Source organism: Oncorhynchus gorbuscha, linkage group LG18, assembly GCF_021184085.1.
Source record: "Oncorhynchus gorbuscha isolate QuinsamMale2020 ecotype Even-year linkage group LG18, OgorEven_v1.0, whole genome shotgun sequence".
Lineage (NCBI taxonomy): Eukaryota > Metazoa > Chordata > Actinopteri > Salmoniformes > Salmonidae > Oncorhynchus > Oncorhynchus gorbuscha.
This window is the reverse complement of record NC_060190.1, coordinates 64,027,722-64,049,843: the sequence shown is the minus strand read 5'-3', so window position 1 is coordinate 64,049,843 and position 22,122 is coordinate 64,027,722. Positions and strand designations below refer to the sequence as shown.

Sequence of the window (22,122 nt, the reverse complement as noted above, 5' to 3'; positions counted from 1 at the left end):
TTTCAGCCTTACTCAGCAGCTGGGATGTGCCACTCAGGTTCGGGATGCTGGGAAGCTCACTGTTTGTGGTTCGGCATATGGCTGCCTGCGTTATTAACCATGCGATAGGTGTATTTACTCTTCCTGTTCAACTACATTAACAGTACACATTGTCAAAGGGCAGGGAATGAGCTGAGAGATTTCACAAGGTAAATGAGGGTGTGCGTTGAAGGAGGACGTTTTATTAGCACAAGGCAGCAGGAGGAGTGTCAGAAACAGCGCCTCTCATGCTGAATGATGTCATTGTACAGATCTGGTGTGATACAAGCTGATAGGATATTAACTGGCCGGTGGTCATTTACTGTCACAATGGGCAAACAGATGCTGGGCCTGCCACTCTCATCTCCTCATGCTGAAAGACTCATTGGGGGAGGGTTCCTCCTGCATCCCTCTCCTCCTCTTTCTATTGAACCATATGCAAATGCTTTCACTAGAATCACCATCTGCAATTAGAATTGCAGGGTGAATGAGTATGTGGCAACAGGGTGTGCATTAGCCACTTCTCTCACAGACCCCTGGGAATTCTTTCTGTATCTCCTATATGTCTTTCAGAATTGGTTGGACCCCTCCAAGGAGATCAAGAAGCAGATGCGCAGTGAGTATCCTCGGCCCACACGCAGCACACACATCATGGTTCGATTCCTGAATGCTGATTGGCTGAAAGCTGTGGTATATCAGACCGTATACAGTCGGAATGACAAAATGATGCTATTTACAGGTCTAATTACGTTGGTAACCAATTTATAACAGCTATAAGGCACATCGCGTTTGTGGTATATGGCCATTATACCATGGCTAAGGGCTGCATCCAGGCACCTGTTGCGTCGTACCTAAGAACAACCCTTAGCCTTGGAATAATGACCATATACTACACCTCTCCTGGCCTTATTGCTTAATTATATACTGTTTGTATATGGAATCTGCTAAATACTTATGCAGTAGAATCAGAAGCTTTAGTCCCATTATGCAAGATGATATAATGAGTTTGTTTAACACAAGTGTATTACTATGCTGCTGCTGGAGAATATTCACACAAATAGATCTTTATTGTGACACATGTTATGGTGATTTTATGACTATGTCATACATGTGACCCCACTCTCTGAGGGTGTCTCAGGGGGAGTTGGGATACGCACATTTCCAATTCCCACATGTGTTTTAATACACACTTGTACATGTGTGAAATAGGACAAATATAAGCACCCTCCTAATTATTACTATTATTATGGTTGTTATTATTACTACTGTTATTATTGCATGTGTGTTACTCACACCTTTGTGATACATGTCCAGTCCACATGGGGAGTAAACTCATCACATCTCCTGTGTCGTTCCTCAGCTGCTCCCTGGCACTTTGCCTTCTCTGTCAAGTTCTACCCTCCAGACCCCTCCCAGTTGACAGAGGACATCACCAGGTACTGTTGTACAGCAGAGCAGTGTGAAGAGGCCCCCATAGCATTCTCACATACTGTTTTTATACACACACACACACATACTGTACCTACATATAAACTGGCAGCACCTAAAGTCTCTCATGATTATCAGTTCTCACATTGAACTATCTCTGTCAAACAACAAACATTTCTACAGAAATACTTTTTACGATTGTAATCATTTACAGGGCATATTTCACTGCAAAGGATTCAAAAACATACTCTATTTACAGGTTTAGCTACATTTGGAGTTCCACTGGCTGTTATGGATTAACTCCTCAACATTCTCATTGGAGCTTGCCTTTGGTGACAACTTATTTGAACTAGTCCCTCTCCCCTTGTCCCCCCCCCCCCCTCTCTCTCTTTTATGACAGGTACTACCTGTGTCTTCAGCTGAGAGATGACATGTTGTCAGGCCGTCTGCCCTGCTCCTTCGTGACCCACGCCCTGCTGGGTTCCTACGCCGTGCAGGCCGAGCTGGGAGACTATGACACCGATGACCACGGTCCCGACTACGTCAGCGACTTCCGCTTCGCACCCAATCAGACGCGAGAGCTGGAGGAGAGGGTCATGGAGCTCCATCGTAATTACAGGTAGGAGTTATGGTCAGGGTCAAGAGTATCTTCTGACCACCAGAAAAATGATAGGGCCATGACTATGGTCACATGATCAGAATAAATGCTCTTGCCCCAGTTAGATTTATTTCAGTTGCATGTTTGAGGTAAATCCATTTTGGTTACATCCAGTGGTGTAGTGGTGCCTGGAGAAATGGGATTACTCAGATCAAATGGCCCGTCTGGCAAAGGAAAGGGCCCTGTTTCAAAATTATATGTTTTCCTATAGTTTTTTTCAGGTTTAATAAAAAAAATAAAAAAATAACAAATATGATGTCATTCGTCCACAACAATGCTCTTAAACAATATCAGGAAAACATTTTTGATGTTTGGGAATTTTTGAGGGGGAGGGTGTATTTGCCCTTTAATTCAGTTATGCACCTATCAAGAGACAGTTTGGCTAGCGGTGTTTCTATAGGCCAACTGTACAACAATGTTGCCCTACAGAGTACATGCGATGGCAGAGTTTGAAAAACAAGTGCCCTCCCATTGATACAAATCATCACGATATCATTCTGCCAGGAGACGTTCTTTGCAGTTAGCTTTTAATTGGGAAGGTTTTTTGGGAAAGCCTTTAGAAATATTCATTCAAACAGAGCATGTTGACTGAATTGCACATCGCAAAGATTTAACTAAGTATAACAGGTAGAAAATAGCTGTTTTTGTAGGGTTTTTCTCAGATAACAACCAGAGCTGCGTCTCTACTGTCCAACACATTTAACCTCACCACAGTACTTAGTATTAGTGGCATCTTTCCTAATAGCATAGTGTGAAACGTTAAAAAAATAACTCACTCAGATTATGTGGTTAATAGCATGGAGCATCCACCTGCAATACATCCCAATACCTAAGACAGGTTAGGCCCCCTACCCCAAGGCAGTACTAAAGAAAATACAATTCTGCTTTAAAATAATGAAAATATATTGTCTGTTTTAGGCAACAACACAACAGGCACAATTTCAAAGTTCACAGAATAGCCTACTGTAATCTACCTCACCTGCATGTGTAGCCTAGCTTGAAGACAACCATTGAAAACATAGCAATACAACCCAGCAGTCTTATGGAATTTATCTCAGATATCACAATAACAAACAAATAAACAAACAAAAAATAAAGAATGACACCTGTTACTATGTTCATGGAGTCTGTATGAGGGCTGGCAGGGACTAAAACAATAGAAGTAGTCTGCAACGTTGTCACAGTAATATTCTTCTCCTTTGAATGGCTAATTAGGCATGAATGTTCACATTAACAAATCAAATCAAATCAAAGTTTATTTGTCACGTGCGCTGAATACAACAGGTGAAATGCTTACTTACAGGCTCTAACCAATAGTGCAAAAAAAGGTATTAGGTGAACAATAGGTAGGTAAAGAAATAAAACAACAGGCTATATACAGTAGTGAGGCTATAAAAGTAGCGAGGCTACATACAGACACCGGTTAGTCAGGCTGATTGAGGTAGTATGTACATGTAGATATGGTTAAAGTGACTATGCATATATGATGAACAAAGAGTTGAAGTAGCATAAAAAAGGTGTTGGCGGGTGGGACACAATGCAGATAGCCGGGTTAGCCACTGTGCGGGAGCACTGGTTGGTCGGCCCAGTTGAGGTAGTATGTACATTAATGTATAGTTAAAGTGACGATGCATATATGATAAACAGAGAGTAGCAGCAGCGTAAAAAGAGGGGTTGGGGGGGGAACACAATACAATAGTCCAGGTAGCCATTTGATTACCTGTTCAGGAGGCTTATGGCTTGGGGGTAAAAATGTTGAGAAGCCTTTTTGTCCTAGACTTGGCACTCCGGTACCGATTGCCATGCAGTAGTAGAGAGAACAGTCTATGGCTGGGGTGGCTGGGGTCTTTAACAATTGTAAGGGCCTTCCTTTGACACCGCCTGGTGTAGAGGTCCTGGATGGCAGGCAGCTTAGCCCCAGTGATGTACTGGGCCGTACGCACTACCCTCTATAGTGCCTTGCGGTCAGACGCCGAGTAGTTGCCGTACCAGGCAGTGATGGAACCAGTCAGGATGCTCTTGATGTTGTAGCTGTAGAACCTTTTGAGGATCTCAGGACCCATGCCAAATCTTTTTAGTTACCTGAGGGGGAATAGGCTTTGTCGTGCCCTCTTCATGACTGTCTTGGTGTGTTTGGACCAACAGTGTCCCTTCTTATACTTGCACTACTATGTAACTTTAGTGTCCTCTTCTTTCAAAAAACATAAACAGAAAGTTCAATCACTTTCACAGAAATCTTTTATAATAAAATGACTTCAACTCACAGCTGTTATTAACAATTCCTTGATGTTCATCACTCCGATGGGTAACTAGCTACAGTAACATCACTCTGGCTGGTAGCTAGCTCCATCGATTGAAAAATAATAATAATAATATATATATATATATTTAACATTTAACCATGTAGGCCAGCTGAGAACAAGTTCTCATTTACAACTGCTACCTGGCCGAGATAAAGCCAAGCAGTGCGTCAAAAACAACAACACAAAGTTACACATTGGATAAACAGTCAATAACACAATGTACAAGTCTATGGCAATACATTTGCCATAGAGGTGAAATAATTACAATTGAGCATTAACACTGGAGTGGTAGATGTGCAGATGATGATGTGCAAGTAGAGATACTGGGGAGCAAAAAAAAACAAAAAACAATATGGGATGAGGCAGTTGGGTGTGTGCTATTTACAGATGTACAGGCAGTGATCGGTGCCATTTACAGGCTTTTACAGACTTACAGTCATGTGTGCATACAATATGGGTGATCCCGGGAATCGAACCCACTACCCTGGCGTTCCAAGCGCCATGCTCTACCAACTGAGCTATTTAACTAGGCAAGTCAGTTAAGAACAAATTCTTATTTTCAATGATGGCCTCGGAACAGTGGGTTAACTGCCTGTTCAGGGGCAGAATGACAGATTTGTACCTTGCAGCTCAGGAGTTTGAACTTGCAACCTTCTGGTTGCTGGTCCAACACTCAAACCACTAGGCTGCCCTGCCACCCCATATATATATTGATTGCAATTGTTCCCGAATGAGTGAGCGTTCATGTGCAAAGAATTAGCATTTCAATTATTATAATTATCAACTGTTTGTTGTCTTATCTCAGTCGACCCCCACTTCCCTTTTGTACACCAAACAGCCGCGATGCCAGTTTATCCCACTAGGGAAACTCCGTTATCATTTCCTTGTGACTATCTACTGTTTGTTTATGCATTTCTGTGAATTACTTAGTAAATAAATGATTTTAAGACAATTGATGTATGGATGACTCATAGTGAAGACTGGGTTCATGCAGATAACCAACAATTTACAATGTTTGGATTGAGACTAACGTGAGGTAAAGAATTCATTAATCAGGAGACTATTGATCAGATATGAAAATATCTGAAAAGTTATATTAGGAAAATTATAACTTTGTAATCTGAATATTTTCTTTGGTGCCCCGACTTTCTAGTTAATTACAGTTACATGATTAATCAGTTTAATAGCGTAATACTAATTACAGAGAATCTTTGATAAAAACTAAAAGTATTTTAATGATAGTAAAGACACGACAGAGGCTTTATTGCAAAATAGGAAGCTGATTCTAGATGTAATTTTGTATTGGAGATGCTTAATGTGAGTCTGAAAGGAGAATTTAGTCTAACCAGACACCTAGGTATTTGTAGTTGTCCACATGTTCTAAGTCAGAACCACCCAGAGTTGTGATGCTAGTCGGGCCGGCGGGTGCGGGGCAGCAATCGGTTGAAGAGCATGCACTTAGTTTTACTTGCATTTAAAAGCAGTTGGAGGCTACGGAAGGAGAGTTGTATGGCAGTGAAGCTTGTTTGGAGTTTTGTTAACACAGTGTCCAAAGAGGGGTCAGATGTATACAGAATGGTGTCATCTGCGTAGAGGTGGATCAGATAATCACCAGCAGCAAGAGCGACATCATTGATATATACAGAGAAAAGAGTCAGCTCGAGAATGGAACCCTGTGGAACCCTCTACAGTGAAATAAAACAATAATAACTAACGTTAACAGCAGTAGACAAGGCATATTGACATTAGGGAAAGGCATGTGTAGCCAACATTAATCCCGAAGTTGAAATGACGTGGTGTTATGGAACAATCCTTTTCCAGAACTCCAGCACGTCCTATTTCTGCAACGATACTCCAACTTAAGTTACTTTCTGAATTCAGCTTCTGTCTGTCTACTTGTTATGATTCTCTCACTTTCTCCTCCTTTTGCAACACACTTGCCTGTGCACTCCCTCGCTCCACCTCTACCCAGGACCATTTTAGAGCCAGCCGTGACGTCTCCTGGCTCATAGTAGTCTTGTAAAGTCCAGAACAGCAAAGCCATATTCCTAGACTCGGACCAAACCTTTTCAATACCTGCTTTTCATACCCATTGTTGCCTTTGTTAGCATTTACTGGTAGATATCATACATTGAAATGTCTTTCCTTCCCTTCATTACCAACTACCGATGTCGTTCTTCTGTGAGCTGCTCCATGTGCCTACCAGTTGAGAGCTGCGCACTGCGCCTGACAGATGGTGTTCCGCTGAAACTACTAGGCTATGTGTGACTCGCATGAATATATTTCATGTGCTTTGCATTTGTGTAGGTTACTTTGTGCATGATTTCTCTATTGTTCTACAGTACATCATTGATACAGCGTATACCTCCACTATACTACTTTGATGCGCATCAGTGGGGATTAAGAAGTGAGTATACGCAATGACCACTGAGTGGGTATAGAGCATATACCTGCATAATAGTCCCCACTACGTCACTGGTTTAATCTCCATCTCTCATTCATATGGAAACATTGGAGCCTGTTGAAACAGCTCTACTCAGACAGTGTCCAACAACACATCATACATATGTTGACAAATGCCACCACATTGCCCTGGCATCTGTCATGGCTGTCTACATGGAGGCCTTGCCAACACTATCAACACTTCCCCAGTCTCAGGGTCTCCTCCCTCCCTGTCCAGGCATGGCAACAGCTCTTGGCTCTTGGCCAAAGGTGTAGGAAGAGACATGGGAATGGATATATCAGGCCTACCACTCTAAAATATTAAATGTGTTCTCCTGTGTGAGTAGATGTATTTTTGTTTCAGGGGTATGACGCCAGCTGACGCAGAAATCAACTTCCTAGAAAATGCTAAGAAGCTATCCATGTATGGGGTGGATCTCCATCATGCCAAGGTATTCTGTTACATCAGCCTGATCACTAGATATTGACTTTGATTTCGGACTTTTGAAAAGGCCCTGAGAACGTTGATATAGGCCTGGGTGCAAATGTACTGGGCGCAAATTCATGATGCTCAGAGCTAGAGTGAGCTGCTTAGAACACTGCTCCACCGCAGTTCACAATGTTCTAGCAAGCCGTGAGATTACTTGATGATATTTTAAGTTGTTTCTGTTTTAACCCTGTAACCACGTGGATTTAAGGCTGTAACCACATGTAATTAAGGCTGTATCCACATGGAATTAAGGCTGTAACCACATGGAATTAAGGCTGTATCCACATGGAATTAAGGCTGAAACCACATGGAATTAATGTGTAAAACATAGATGTTAATCCAGTTTCAAACTATGCGATTTTATTGGTCACACAGGACATTTTGTGCATCTATGTTCCTACGTGACTGTGCAGGATGATTTATTTGACCCTATACACCAACATATTACTTTATTTCCTCTCCTTCCCTCTCTTCTTCCTCTCTTTTCATCATCCTCTACTCTGCCATGCTGGTGCTTGGCTGCTCCAGGATTCAGAAGGGATTGACATCATGCTGGGCGTATGTGCCAACGGCCTCCTGATATACCGCGACCGCCTGAGGATCAACCGCTTCGCCTGGCCAAAGATTCTCAAGATATCCTACAAGAGGAGTAACTTCTATATCAAGATCCGGCCCGGAGAGGTAAGCTGAACCAAATGAGAGAATGGCTGCACTGTAGTTGAGGTTTTACCACCTTACAAAATTATGCGTTGAGAAATGTATGCACTCCATTTCTGTTATAACTGGAAATACGACCAGCTAAAGACAGTGTGGAAGCTGATATGTGACCAGAGAACTAACCACGTGGAATTAAATCAACTTCCTGGAAAATGTTATTTGGACCATTGCTTTGGAACAAGCTGGACTTATCTACATGACAGCTAGCTAGCATTTCCGCCTTCAAAAGAGCAGTACACATAGTTGTAATGTGTGCTTGGATTTGTATGTATGATACCGCGTGTGATGTGTATGCTGTGATTTTAGATGTGCTTGTGAATGTATGCCAATGGGTATGCTGTATATGTTTTATTGATTTTATGGAAGCCAGGACTCCCTGGAAAACAGTGGCAAGTATTACTGAGTGGACTATCCTGGCTAAATAAATGCAAATTAAAAATCGTATTCCCTCCACAATTTTGCTGCTCCACAGGCTTAGAATCTATAGCCTGCCTCTCTCTCCAAGTCCTTGTTCAGTTCTTGCAGCACTGCAGCCTCAACCTCTGCAGCCTACTGAGCTGAGCCCCAGCCCAGTGTGACAGGCTGTCTGGCCAGGCCTTCTGAAGTGACAGAGCCCCATAGTGAGCCAGTGGAAGAGAGGGATAAAGGGAGCTTTTAACACAGCCAGTGCAGCTGCAGCAGCACCCAGAATATAGGGATGAAAAGTATAATATAGAGCCATGAAATGCCACCCTCATGTTTGTCCCTGCTGTCTGAAAACTGCAGTTTCTTAGTCCTTTGCTCAGCTCAGTGCAGGAATCTGTCTGGTGGTCACAGGGCTGTAATTTCAGGGAGAGCAGATTACTGTAATCTTAGAAAAAAGTGTACCAAAGGGGTTATTCAACTGTCCCAATAAGATAACCATTTTTGGTTCCAAGTAGAACCATGTTGGGTTACATGAACCCTCTTTAGAAAGGTTTCTACATGGAACCAAAAAGGGTTATTCAAAGGGTTCTCCTATGGGGACAGCCAACGAACCCTTAAAGGTTCTAGATAGCACCTTTTTTTCTAAGAGTGTCGTGTGCATTCTTGGGAGTGTTAACCGTCCGGGGATTTACAGTAGTGAATAGTTTCACACGGCGTCTTTTTGCTTAGAGCTCATTGCATCTCCTGAGTGACAAGCGGGCCGATTCAGCAAATGTAGTTGAACAGCATATAACTTAAAATTGTGACAGTTTGGAATATGAAATAAAGTGATGATGCATGTCAAGGTTATTTTTAAGAACGTATCATGTCATTCAAAACTGCTGTCACTCCCTCATACTCTAATCTATGTAACCACAGTAAACAACTGCCCATCCCTCCCTCCTTCCCTCTGTTTCTGTCTCCCTCTCTGAAACCAGTACGAGCAGTTTGAGAGCACTATTGGCTTCAAGCTTCCAAACCACCGGGCGGCTAAGAGACTGTGGAAGGTCTGCATCGAGCACCACACCTTCTTCAGGTATCTTTTCTACATTTACATTTACATTTAAGTCATTTAGCAGACGCTCTTATCCAGAGCGACTTACAAATTGGTGCATTCACCTTATGACATCCAGTGGGACAGTCACTTAACAATAGTGCATCTAAAACTTAGGGGGGGTGGGGTGAGAGGGATTACTTATCCTATCCTAGGTATTCCTTAAAGAGGTGGGGTTTCAGGTGTCTCCGGAAGGTGGTGATTGACTCCGCTGTCCTGGCGTCGTGAGGGAGTTTGTTCCACCATTGGGGGGCCAGGGCAGCGAACAGTTTTGACTGGGCTGAGCGGGAGCTGTACTTCCTCAGTGGTAGGGAGGCGAGCAGGCCAGAGGTGGATGAACGCAGTGCCCTTGTTTGGGTGTAGGGCCTGATCAGAGCCTGGAGGTACTGAGGTGCCGTTCCCCTCACAGCTCCGTAGGCAAGCACCATGGTCTTGTAGCGGATGCGAGCCTCAACTGGAAGCCAGTGGAGAGAACGGAGGAGCGGGGTTAGGACTCTATTATGTTACACCTAGCAAGCCATTTCTCCTCAAGTCCTCTTCATCTTAGGCAGCCAAATATAGCTACCATCTCACCACTCACATCCCTCCTGTCCACATCCCTCAGTAGCTTCTTCCCAGCAGCCTACAGCACCTGCTGTATCCTGCTACAGGGGAAGCTCAGGAGTGATTAGAGCACAGCTCTGATCAGGGCTCCATCTCCCTATAGGCACCATCCACAGCAGCATTTTATTCCACAGAAGCCAGCAATACACTGAGGCTCAGGGTGTTTCCCTCTCTGTTTCCTCCTAATTTTACTTTGTATCTCTGGTGCTTCTCTACTCCTGTTACCTCAGGCTTTGAGGAATTCACTGTAAGGGGAATAGGGAACCACATACAGTAGTATAGAGCAATGTTTTCAACACTGCAACAGTGCAAAGATCAGAGTCCAATGTTCTCAGCATTTTACAAAGTTATTTATTACATCCAGTAACTAATCTCATACTAACATCTAGTCTTTCTCTCAATCGTATTGCTGTAAAGCAAGGATGGGGAATTTCTCTTTCCCCAGTATTTTAAGTTAACCCTTGTTGTTTTTATACTGTTGCAACCAAAATGCCAGGTAATCTTCAGGTTAAAGTTCCCAGAATTAGGGCTGATGAATTCCTCTCTATCTGTGGACTATACACCTCCAGGTTAGTGTCTCCAGAGCCTCCTCCTAAGGGCTTCTTGGTGATGGGCTCTAAGTTTCGATACAGTGGCCGAACCCAGGCCCAGACACGGCAGGCCAGCGCTCTCATAGACCGGCCCGCGCCACACTTTGAACGCTCCACCAGCAAGAGGTACCTGCTGTCCCGCAGTCTGGACGGAGGTAGGTACCATAGTGGTGTTCCTCAGGGGCTACTCACACAACGAACAATTGTTAAAAGTGAAAATATTGAATGATACATTAGTGGCTATGGGATATTTTTTCATACCTAAAGACAGTGTCTTAAGATGTACTGTAGATGTGGCCATATACTTACTGTATGTATATCTAATGCTGGACTGTTCTCTCGTAATAAAACAGTCCCACTGTGCCTTGGTGTAACTAGCAGAATTCTCCCGGCCAGTGTCGGCCATGTGTGAAAACCAGGATGGTCTGTCCCAGCACAGTGGCAGTGAACACCCCCACCTCCACAGCCCCTCTGGGGACGAACAGGAGACAGAACTGGAACCACCCAGTTTGGAGCAGGACCAAGAGGAGGATCAGGATGAGGAACAGGATCTAGAGGAATACCACGACCAAGAGGAGGATCAGGATGAGGAACAGGATCTAGAGGAATACCACGACCAAGAGGAGGATGAGGATGGTGTCCCCACCCCCAGCAAGAAGAAGGAGATCAAGGTACTGTTAGGGTTATCACGTTACTGTTAGGGTTAGGGTTATCAAGTTACTGTTACTGTTAAGGTAAGGGTTAGGGCAGCATTTCCCAAACTCGGTCCTCGGGACATAAGGGGAGCAAGTTTTGGTTTTTGCCCCGAACACTACACAGCTGATCTAAATGATTGAAGCTTGATGATTAGTTGATTATTTTAAATCAGCTGTGTGTAGTACTAGGGCAAAAAACAAACAAATAATGCACCCTTTGGGGTCCTGAGGACTGAGTTTGGGAAACCCTGGGTTAGGGCAAGGTACTGTTAGGCAGATGGGAGGAAGCCTTTAGAGGGTAGCTATATGACTTAAGATACTATGGTGGTCATATTTGGTTCAGAGGGTAAATGGCCCAACCTAGCCTGGTTTATTGATCTGTATGTGCTTTATCCAACTCCAAAAACATTCCCTAGGCTACATGACAGAGGAGTTGGATAAAACACAAACAGATTTGTGGACCCAGGCTCAGCCTACTTGTTTCTCAGAATCAAAAACATTAACATTTGATGGGAAGCGCCACTCTAGGATGGAAATAGGCTATAAGTAAGGATACAACGCAGTATAAGTAGGATGATATCTATGGAAGCTTAGAGAGACATCTTGTGTGGATATGATGTTTGTGTCAGGGTGGAGGTGTCCGTCAGTGCAGATTGTCAGATGGCAGTGACTGCAGGGGTGCTGCTGGTGCTAGTGTGTACCGCTGGAACTTTGGGTACCACTGTGACATTCTCTGCTGAGGTTTAAAGCTAAAGATTTAAAGCAAAATGAACTCTGCTCCCTCTATGCCCTCAGAGGCTAACCAGTATAGCTCACTATCATCACTAACTGCTGTATCGAACCTTCACTTATCTCTCATGCCAAGCCAACCTAACTTCTCCTGCTGCTGTTCTTTCTTGCTCTCTCTCCCTGTCATTCACTAATATGCCCTCTCTCTCTTTAACCCTCGCTGGCAAAAGGAGGATGCTGGGTCCCCACTTGACAATATACAGGAGGTATTTGGTGTCTGGTGGCCTGTCTGTCTCTCTATCAGTCTGTCTGTCTGTCAGTCTGTGAGATGGCCCTATGCTTACCAGTCTTTTTGTGTTCAGTAATCCCACATATTAGTGATAAACTAGCAGTATGCCCAATTGACATACAGTGAGTAATCTTCTGCACCATCATATCTTTGTTTGCACCCAAAGTATTACATTGAAGCTGCAAAGCATTAATTTGATGCTGTTCATTGGAGAGCCAATATTTTAAGGGCTGTCAAATTAACACGTTAATAACGGGTTAAGGCATGACATGCTTATCGGCGGTAAATATTTTTGATGCAATTAATCGTGTCTCCATTTCACCGCACGGAACATTTTAAGCGCAGAACACAACACGGAACACAGCTACAGTCTTAGCTTGCACCTTTACATGGCTGAAGACCGTGGGCCTCCAGGCAAAATGATGCCAAATATCACCAGAGCTATGTTTTTCTTTCTGCCTGAAATTGGTGCGCGTGACGTAGCCCATTTTAAATGACTTGCGAGACAATTTATATTTTATTGATATATTTTATTTATTGTTTAACTATCTAGTCATGTTAACTAGCTAGCTAGGAACCTGATAATTTGACCCACTGACTAGGCTATTCACAAAATGTAGATGGCACAGGAAGAACTGAAAAGGAATATGCCACTAAAAGAGATGCTTCAAAGTTAGGCTGCATTTGCAAGAGTGGGTATGTATGACTGTGTGTGTGTATGTGTGAAAGAGGATGTGTGTGAGAATGGGAGTATGTGAAAGAGAGATGTGAGGGAGAGTGTGTAGGCCTATATCAAATCAAATTTTATTAGTCAAATGCGCCGAATACAACAGGTGTAAACCTTACAGTGAAATACTTACTTACGAGCCCCCAACTGAAAATATACGAATAAGAATAAGAGATAAAAGTAACACGTAATTGAAGAGGAGCAGTAAAAAATAACAATATACGTATACAGGGGGGGGTGCCAGTACAGAGTCAATGTGTGGGAGCACCGGTTAGTTGAGGTAGTATGTACATGTAGGTAGTTAATTAAAGTTAATTAAAGTGACTATGCATAGATGACAACAGAGAGTGGCAGTGGTGTGGAGAGAGGAGGGGAAGGGCAATGTGAATAGTCTGGGTAGCCATTTGACTAGATTTTCAGGAGTCTTATGGCTTCGGGGTAAAAGCTGTTGAGAAGCCTCTTGGACCTAGACTTGGCACTCTGGTACCTCTTGCCGTGTGGTAGCAGAGAGAACAGTCTATGACTAGGGTGGCTGGAGTCGTTGACAATTGTTAGGGCCTTCCGCTGACACTGCCTGGTATAGAGGTCCTGGTTGGCAGGAAGCTTGGCCCCAGTGATGTACTGGGCCGTTCGCACCACCCTCTGTAGGGCCTTGCGGTCGGAGACCGAGCAGTTGCCACCGAGCAGATATAGAACCTTTTGAGGAACTGAGGACCCATGCCAAATATTTTCAGTATCCTGATGGGGAATAGGTTTTGTCGTGCCTGCTTCACGACTGTCATGGTGTGTTTGGACCATGTTAGTTTGTTGGTGGTGTGGACACCAAGGAATTTGAAGTAAACAACCTGCTTCACTGCGGCCCTGTCGATGAGAATGGGGGCGTGCTCGGTCCTCTTTTTCCTGTAGTCCACAATCATCTCCTTTGTCTTGGTCACGTTGAGGGAAAGGTTGTTGTCCTGGCACCACATGGCCAGGTCTCTGACCTTCTCCCTGTAGGCTGTCTCGTTGTTGTCGGTGATTAGGCCTACCACTGTTGTGTCATCAAATTTAATGATGGTGTTGGAGTCGTGCCTGACCGTGCAGTCATGAGCTAACAGGGAGTACAGGAGGGGGCTGAGCACGCACCCCTGAGGGGCCCCTGTGTGGCAGATGTGTTGTTACATACCCTTACCACCTGGGGGCGGCCCGTCAGGAAGTCCAGGATCCAGTTCCAGAGGGAGGTGTTTAGTCCCAGGGTTCTTAGCTTATTGATGAGCTTTGAGGGCACTATGGTGTTGAACGCTGAGCTGTAGTCAATGAATAGCAATATGGATTTCTTATAAGCTTCCAGGTAAGAGTCCCGCTTCTTGAAAGCAGCAGCTCCAGCCTTTAGTTCAGTGTGGATGCTGCCTGTAATCCATGGTTTCTGGTTTCTGGGTATGTACGTATGGTCACTGTGGGGAGAACGTCGTCGATGCACTTATTGATAAAGCCAATGACAGATGTGGTATACTCCTCAATGCATTGGAGGAAACCCGGAACATATTCCAGTCTCTGCTAGCAAAACAGTCCTGTAGCTTAGCATCTGCTTCATCTGACCATTTTTTATCGATCTAGTCACTGGTGCATCCTGCTTTAATTTTTGCTCGTAAGCGGGAATCAGGAGGATAGAATTATGGTCAGATTTGCCAAATGGAGGGCGAGGGAGAGCTTTGTATACATCTCTGTGTGTGGAGTATTGGTGGTCCAGAGTTATTTTCCCTATGGTTGCACATTTAACATGTTGATACAAATTAGGGAAAACTGATTTAAGTTTCCCTGCATTCAAGTCCCCGGCTACTAAGAGCGCTGTCTCTGGGTGAGCGTTTTCTTGTTTGCTTATGGCAGAATACAGCTCATTCAATGATATCTTAGTGCCAGACTCTGACTGTGGTGGTGTGTAAACAATTACAAAGAATATAGATGAAAACTCTCTCGGTAGGTAATGTGGTCTGCAGCTTATCATGAGAAACTCTACCTCAGGCGAGCAATAGTTCGAGACTTCCTTAGATATCGTGCACCAGCTGTTGTTTACAAAAATACATTGTCTTACCAGATGCCGCTGTTCTATCCTGCTGGTACATCTGATCACCAGCCAGCTTTATGTTGATATTGTTGTCATTCAGCCACGACTCCATGAAACATAAGATGTTACAGTTTTTAATGTCCCGTTGTTAGTTTAATCTTCCCAAAAACGAGTTGTTTTTATTGTCCAAAGATTGCATGTTTGAGAGCAGAATTGAGGGAAGTGGGGGTTTATTCGATCGCCTCCTACTCCTCAGAAGGCAGTCCGCCCTCCGGCCTCTCTTTCTCCGCCTCCTCTTCACGCAGATCACTGGGGTCGGTGCCTGTTCCCGAGGGAGCCATATATCCTCTGCCTCGGGCTCGTCAGAGTCGTGAAAGAAGAAAAAGGATTCTGCTAGTCCGTGGTGAGTAATCGCAGTCCTGATGGCTTTTCGGTCATAAGAGACGGTAGACGCAACAATATGTATAAAAATACCTTTAAAAATCAAATCAGCTGATATCTCAAAGTGCTGTACAGAAAGCCAGCCTAAAGCCCCAAACAGCAAGCAATGCAAGTGTAGAAGCACGGTGGCTAGGAAAAACTCCCTAGAATTGCCAAAACCTAGGAAGAAACCTAGAGAGGAACCAGGCTATGAGGGGTGGCCAGTCCTCTTCTGGCTGTGCCGGGTGGAGATTATAACAGAACATGGCCAAGATGTTCAAATGTTCATAAATGACCAGCATGGTCAAATAATAATAATCACAGTAGTTGTCGAGCATGCAGCAAGTCAGCACCTCAGGAGTAAATGCCAGTTGGCGTTTCATAGCCGATCATTAAGAGTATCTCTACCACTCCTGCTGTCTCTAGAGAGTTGAAATCAGCATGTCAGGGACAGGTAGCACATCCGGTGAACAGGTCAGGATTCCATAGCCGCAGGCAGAACAGTTGAAACTGGAGCAGCAGCACGGCCAGGTGGACTGGGGACAGCAAGGAGTCATCATTGCAAACTGACCCTAGCCCCCCGACACATAAACTACTGCAGCATAAATACTGGAGGCTGAGACAGGAGGGGTCAGGAGACACTGTGGCCCCATCCGATGATACCCCAGGACAGGGCCAAACAGGAAGGATATAACCCCACCCACTTTGCCAAAGCAGAGCCCCCACACCACTAGAGGGATATCTTCAACCACCAACTTACCATCCTGAGACAAGGCGGAGTATAGCCCACAAAGATCTCCGCCACGGCACAACCCATGAGGGGGCGCCAACCCAGACAGGAAGATCACATCAGTGACTCAACCCACTCAAGTGACGCACCCCTCCTAGGGAGGGCATGAAAGAGCACCAGTAAGCCAGTGACTCAGCCCCTGTAATAGGGTTAGAGGCAGAGAATCCCAGTGGAAAGAGGGGAATCAGCCAGGCAGAGACAGCAAGGGCAGTTCATTGCTCCAGAGCCTTTCCGTTCACCTTCACACTCCTGGGCCAGAAAAAAAAGTTACAAACAACGCAGATAAACAAACAAAAACACACAATCGGTTGGGGGCACGTAAAACATTCTTCTCCGGTGCCATTTTACACGTGCATATATACAGTGGTTACAGTGTTTTCATAACATTGTGGGACAAGTGTAAAAGCTCTTTGTTCTTTGCATTCATAGAGCCAGTTCTTTTTTCTCCTATAGTCACACTCATTTAGAATGCCTGAAGCTTTAACAAATCAAATGTTAATTGTCACTTGCGCCGAATAGAACAGGTGCGGACTTTACCGTGACATGCTTACTTACGAGCCCTTTCCCAGCAATGCAGAATTAAAAAGTAAGAACAATTTGCAAAACACAATAAAATAACAATAGCATATACAATGAGTACTAGGGTTTCAGTGGCGGGAACCCGGTTACCGAGAATTAACGCCTGAAATCAACCTGGTTACCGAGAATTAACACCCCAAATCAACCTGGCTACCGAGAATTAACACCCCAAATCAACCTGGTTACTGAGAATTAACACCCCAAATCAACCTGGCTACCGAGAATTAACACCCCAAATCAACCTGGTTACCGAGAATTAACGCCCCAAATCAACCTGGTTACCGAGAATTAATGCCCCAAATCAACCTGGTTACCGAGAATTAACACACCAAATCACTCCTTTTTCTCGGGATAAAAAACTGTGAGAAACCGGTGAATTATAATAAATCATGTATATGAAGAGCATGGCGTGAAATGGAACTGTTAAATTATATGTGATGTCTATATCTGGCTTCTTTAAGGCTTGCGTGATGAATCATCAATTCTCAGCGTGGGGACCGACAGGCCATCTCAGTATGGGTCACAGTTCACAATGCATGTCGACCTGTCATCTCTTCATGGTAACTTATTTTCTTGTGACAGGTAGGCCTAAATTTAGCAACATAGCCTATACTACAGTAATATAAAGACTGAATGCGCGTCTAAATTACCCATCTTAATCTGTATTTCGGAGGTCATCTGATTATTTTATTGAAAATATATATATTTTTTATTGCAGCAGTGGAGTTTTAAAACAGCCTATCACTCGATATCTTGCTTTAAATCGTTTCTTTAACTCTCGCAGTTCAGTCGTTCTCACTCTCCATCAACTCCATTCAAATTGCATCCAAAATAGATAATAATTTTCTGGATTGATATATAGCCCTATATACAGATTTCCTAGATTACCTCTTTCAGGTAATACATTCAAGGCAGTATTAGCTTTATATTTAGCTAACTAATGATTTGTTATGCATAATAAGCTTCCTATTTATAGCCTCTGTCTCTTGCTCAAATACGCACACCCCTGTGCTCCAATGGCTTCTCTCCTTAAAAAAACGCTCCTTAGCACTTGGACTAGAATAGCTTGCTGAACATATATATTTTTTTGCATTTATTATACCAATAGACTATTTGAAGTGTGTTAAATACGGCAGCCAATAGAACTCATGGGTAGTTTGAAGTGCGAACACGCAATGGCGGTAGGCTGTAGCAGTTACTCAGCTAGCAATGAGGAATCGGACCAGAAGCGGCCCAAAGGGCCCGAGCTAATTGAATTGGCCAGGAGTTGGGTGTCTTACTTGGTGCAGAATGAAAATGAATGACCCCCCAGAATCGGACCAATTAAATCGGGCGGTTTCTGGTACATCGGAATATTTCTGTCTACCGGAATTCAGCCTACTTACCAGAAACTCCCTAGAAGCGGCCCGATGCAATTTTAAATAATTGTAGACAAGATTACTGATTTAGTCATTTTAATATTACTATTATACATTTTAAACATACAAATTATACCCATCCACAAAATGTTTTTATCTATTTATTCATTTTATTTTTAGAATTTTACCCCCTTTTCTCCCCAATTTTCGTAGTATCCAATTATTAGTAGTTACTATCTTGTCTCATCGCTACAACTCCCGTCGGGCTCTGGAGAGACGAAGGTCGAAAGTCATGCGTCCTCCGAAACACAACCCAACCAAGCCGCACTGCTTTTTAACACAGCGCACATCCAACCCGGAAGCCAGCCGCACCAATGTGTCGGAGGAAACACTGTGCACCTGGCGACCTTGGTTAGCGTGCACTGCGCCCGGCCCGCCACAGGAGTCGCTGGTGCGCGATGGGAAAAGGATATCCCTACCGGCCAAACCCTCCCTAACCCGGACGTCGCTAGGCCTCTGGTGTCTCTGGTGGCACAGTCTCTGGTGGCACAGCTAGTGCTGCGAAGCTGCACTGCTTCTTGACACAATGCATGCTTAACCAGCCCCACCAATGTTTTGGAAGAAACACTGTACACCTGGTGACAGTGTCAGCATGCATGCACCTGGCCCGCCACAGGAGTCGCTACAGTGCGATTGGACAAGGACATCCCAGCCAGCCAAACCCTCCCTAACCCAGACAACGCTGGGCCAATTGTACGTCGCCTCATGGGTCCCCCAGTTGCGGCCAGCATGGCTATTGAACCAGCATCTGTAGCAACGCAGTTTGAACAGTATGCAGTGTCTTAGACCGCTGCGCCACTCGGGAGGCCCTATCCACAAATGTTTTAATGCTTATTAATTGCCTTGCGGCTCATATCAAAATGCTAAAATACTACTAATACTAATACTTAATTCTTTATTTTTTGATCACAGAAACAATGAGAAAATATGGAAAAATAAATAATAAAATGTTAATTACAGTGGGACAAAAAAAGATTTAGTCAGCCCAGCCCCCAATTGTGCAAGTTCTCCCACTTAAAAAGATGAGAGAGGCCTGTAGTTTTCATCAGGTACACTTCAACTATGACAGACAAAATGAGGATTTGTAGGATTTTTTATGAATTTATTTGCAAATTATGGTGGAAAATAAGTATTTGGTCACCTACAAACAAGCAAGATTTCTGGCTCTCACAGACCTGTAACTTCTTCTTTAAGAGGCTCCTCTGTCCTCCACTTGTTACCTGTATTAATGGCACCTGTTTGAACTTGTTATCAGTATAAAAGACACCTGTCCACAACCTCAAACAGTCACACTCCAAACTCCACTATGGCCAAGACCAAGAGCTGTCAAAGGACACCAGAAACAAAATTGTAGACCTGCACCAGGCTGGGAAGACTGAATCTGCAATAGGTAAGCAGCTTGGTTTGAAGAAATCAACAGTGGGAGCAATTATTAGGAAATGGAAGACATACAAGACCACTGATTATCTCCCTTGATCTGGGGCTCCACGCAAGTTCACAAGAACGGTGAGCAAAAATCCCAGAACCACACGGGGGGACCTAGTGAATGACCTGCAGAGAGCTGGGACCAAATTAACAAAGCCTACCATCAGTAACACACTACGCCGCCAGGGACACAAATCCTGCAGTGCCAGACGTGTCCTCTGCTTAAGCCAGTACATGTCCAAGCCCGTCTGAAGTTTGCTAGAGAGCATTTGGATGATCCATAAGAAGATTGGGAGAATGTCATATGGTCAGATGAAACCAAAATAGGTAAAAACTCAACTCGTCATGTTTGGAGGACAAAGAATGCTGAGTTGCATCCAAAGAACACCATACCTACTGTGAAGCATAGAGGTGGAAACATCATGCTTTGGGGCTGTTTTTCTGCAAAGGCACCAGGACGACTGATGCGTGTAAAGGAAAGAATGAATGGGGCCATGTATCGTGAGATTTTAATTGAAAACCTCCTTCCATCAGCAAGGGCATTGAAGATGAAACGTGGCTGGGTCTTTCAGCATGACAATGATCCCAAACACACCGCCCGGGCAAGGAAGGAGTGGCTTCGTAAGAAGCATTTCAAGGTCCTGGAGTGGCCTAGCCAGTCTCCAGATCTCAACCCCATAGAAAATCTTTGGAGGGAGTTGAAAGTCCGTGTTGCCCAGCAACAGCCTCAAAACATCACTGCTCTAGAAGAGATCTGCATTGGAGGAATGGGCCAAAATACCAGCAACAGTGTGTGAAAATTTTGTGAAGATTTACAGAAAACGTTTGACCTCTGTCATTGCCAACAAAGGGTATATAACAAAGTATTGTGATAAACTGTTGTTATAAATTCATAAAAAATCCTACAATGTGATTTTCTGGATTTTTTTTCTAATTTTGTCTGTCATAGTTGAAGTGTACCTATGATGAAAATTACAGGCCTCTCTCATATTTTTAAGTGGGAGAACTTGCACAATTGGTGGCTGACTAAATACTTTTTTGCCCACTGTATATAAAGCAGCCCGCGTACTCATCTGCCAGAGAATAGCCCCAATCGGCCCAAGCCCCAAGTACTACATTTGGGCCAGATACCTCATAATGGAATCGTCCCGAGCTCAATCCCCACACCCTAGCCATAAGTAATACTGCCGAAGGCGGCCCACTCCCACTCAGCCGAGTGCCCCGACTCTCAGCCGGAGTCTGCCAAGATCCACTGTGCTAGCTGGGTATTTATTCAAACCCATAACCATTCAGTCTTCGTGAAGAGAAGTGAAAGCCTTCTGCATCTCTTTTTTAGTCCTATATTATTCAAGGATTTCATTAGAATGATGAAGATAAGGACAACAAAACATATTTCATTTAACTGTGGAAGGAATGAACCAACAATAGAGAAAGAAGAGGTAGGCAAATAACATTAGGAGAAATATTATGAAAGGTATAAATGTCTCGGCCAACTAATTATAAAAATAGGCCCTATTATATTTCAAAATTAAAATCTAATTTGCTAGCCTATACTTCTAACTTTGTAGGCTGCATGTGCTGCACCAGAATCACATGTTCTCTCCCTGCTTCCTCATGGTTTGAATGATGTGCTTAATTCTAGTCCATATAATACAGTATAATACAGTACAGTAATACAGTTCCTCTCAAAAAGATTAGCCTACTGGAGCTTGAACCCTAACCGGTAACGAGTCAATGTGCTGGGGTCCGAGGTAATTGAAGGAATTTAGGTAATATTTACATGTAGGTAGGGTTAAAATGGACTAGGTAATCAGGATAAATAATTAACAGAGTAGCAGCAGCTTATGTGAACAGTGTGTGCGTGCGTGCGTGTATGCGTGCGTGTGTGCGTGCATGTGTGTGTGTGGCATCAATATGCATGTGTGTCTGAGTGTATGTAGTCGTATGTCGTCTGTGTGTGTACAGTGAATTCGGAAAGTATTCAGACCCCTTTATTTTTTCCCACAGTTTGTTACATTACAGCATTATTCTAAAATGGATTAAATCACTTTTTTCCTCATTAATTTACACACAATAACCCATAATGACAAAGCAGAAACATGTTTTTAGATATGTTTGCAAATGTAATAAAAAATTTAAACTGAGTCCTTTATGTGCCTTTTGGCAAACTCCTAGCGGGCTGTCATGTGCCTTTCACTGAGGATTGTCTTCTGTCTGGCCACTCTACCATAAAAGCCTGATTGGTGGAGTGCTGCAGAG

The 22,122-nt window shown here is 43.8% G+C and overlaps 1 protein-coding gene across 1 annotated transcript in view; it reads left to right on the top strand.

The window, feature by feature from the left end:
• Window positions 1-22,122, top strand: part of LOC124004190 (band 4.1-like protein 1) — a 178,807-nt gene that overhangs the window by 123,143 nt on the left and 33,542 nt on the right. Inside the window, exons 5-13 of the mRNA XM_046312958.1 lie at window positions 592-634; window positions 1,379-1,454; window positions 1,847-2,065; window positions 7,214-7,301; window positions 7,868-8,020; window positions 9,439-9,536; window positions 10,727-10,902; window positions 11,126-11,418; window positions 12,402-12,437. Coding sequence (XP_046168914.1) covers window positions 592-634; window positions 1,379-1,454; window positions 1,847-2,065; window positions 7,214-7,301; window positions 7,868-8,020; window positions 9,439-9,536; window positions 10,727-10,902; window positions 11,126-11,418; window positions 12,402-12,437 — 1,182 coding nt within the window. The remainder of the gene's footprint in view (window positions 1-591; window positions 635-1,378; window positions 1,455-1,846; window positions 2,066-7,213; window positions 7,302-7,867; window positions 8,021-9,438; window positions 9,537-10,726; window positions 10,903-11,125; window positions 11,419-12,401; window positions 12,438-22,122) is intronic.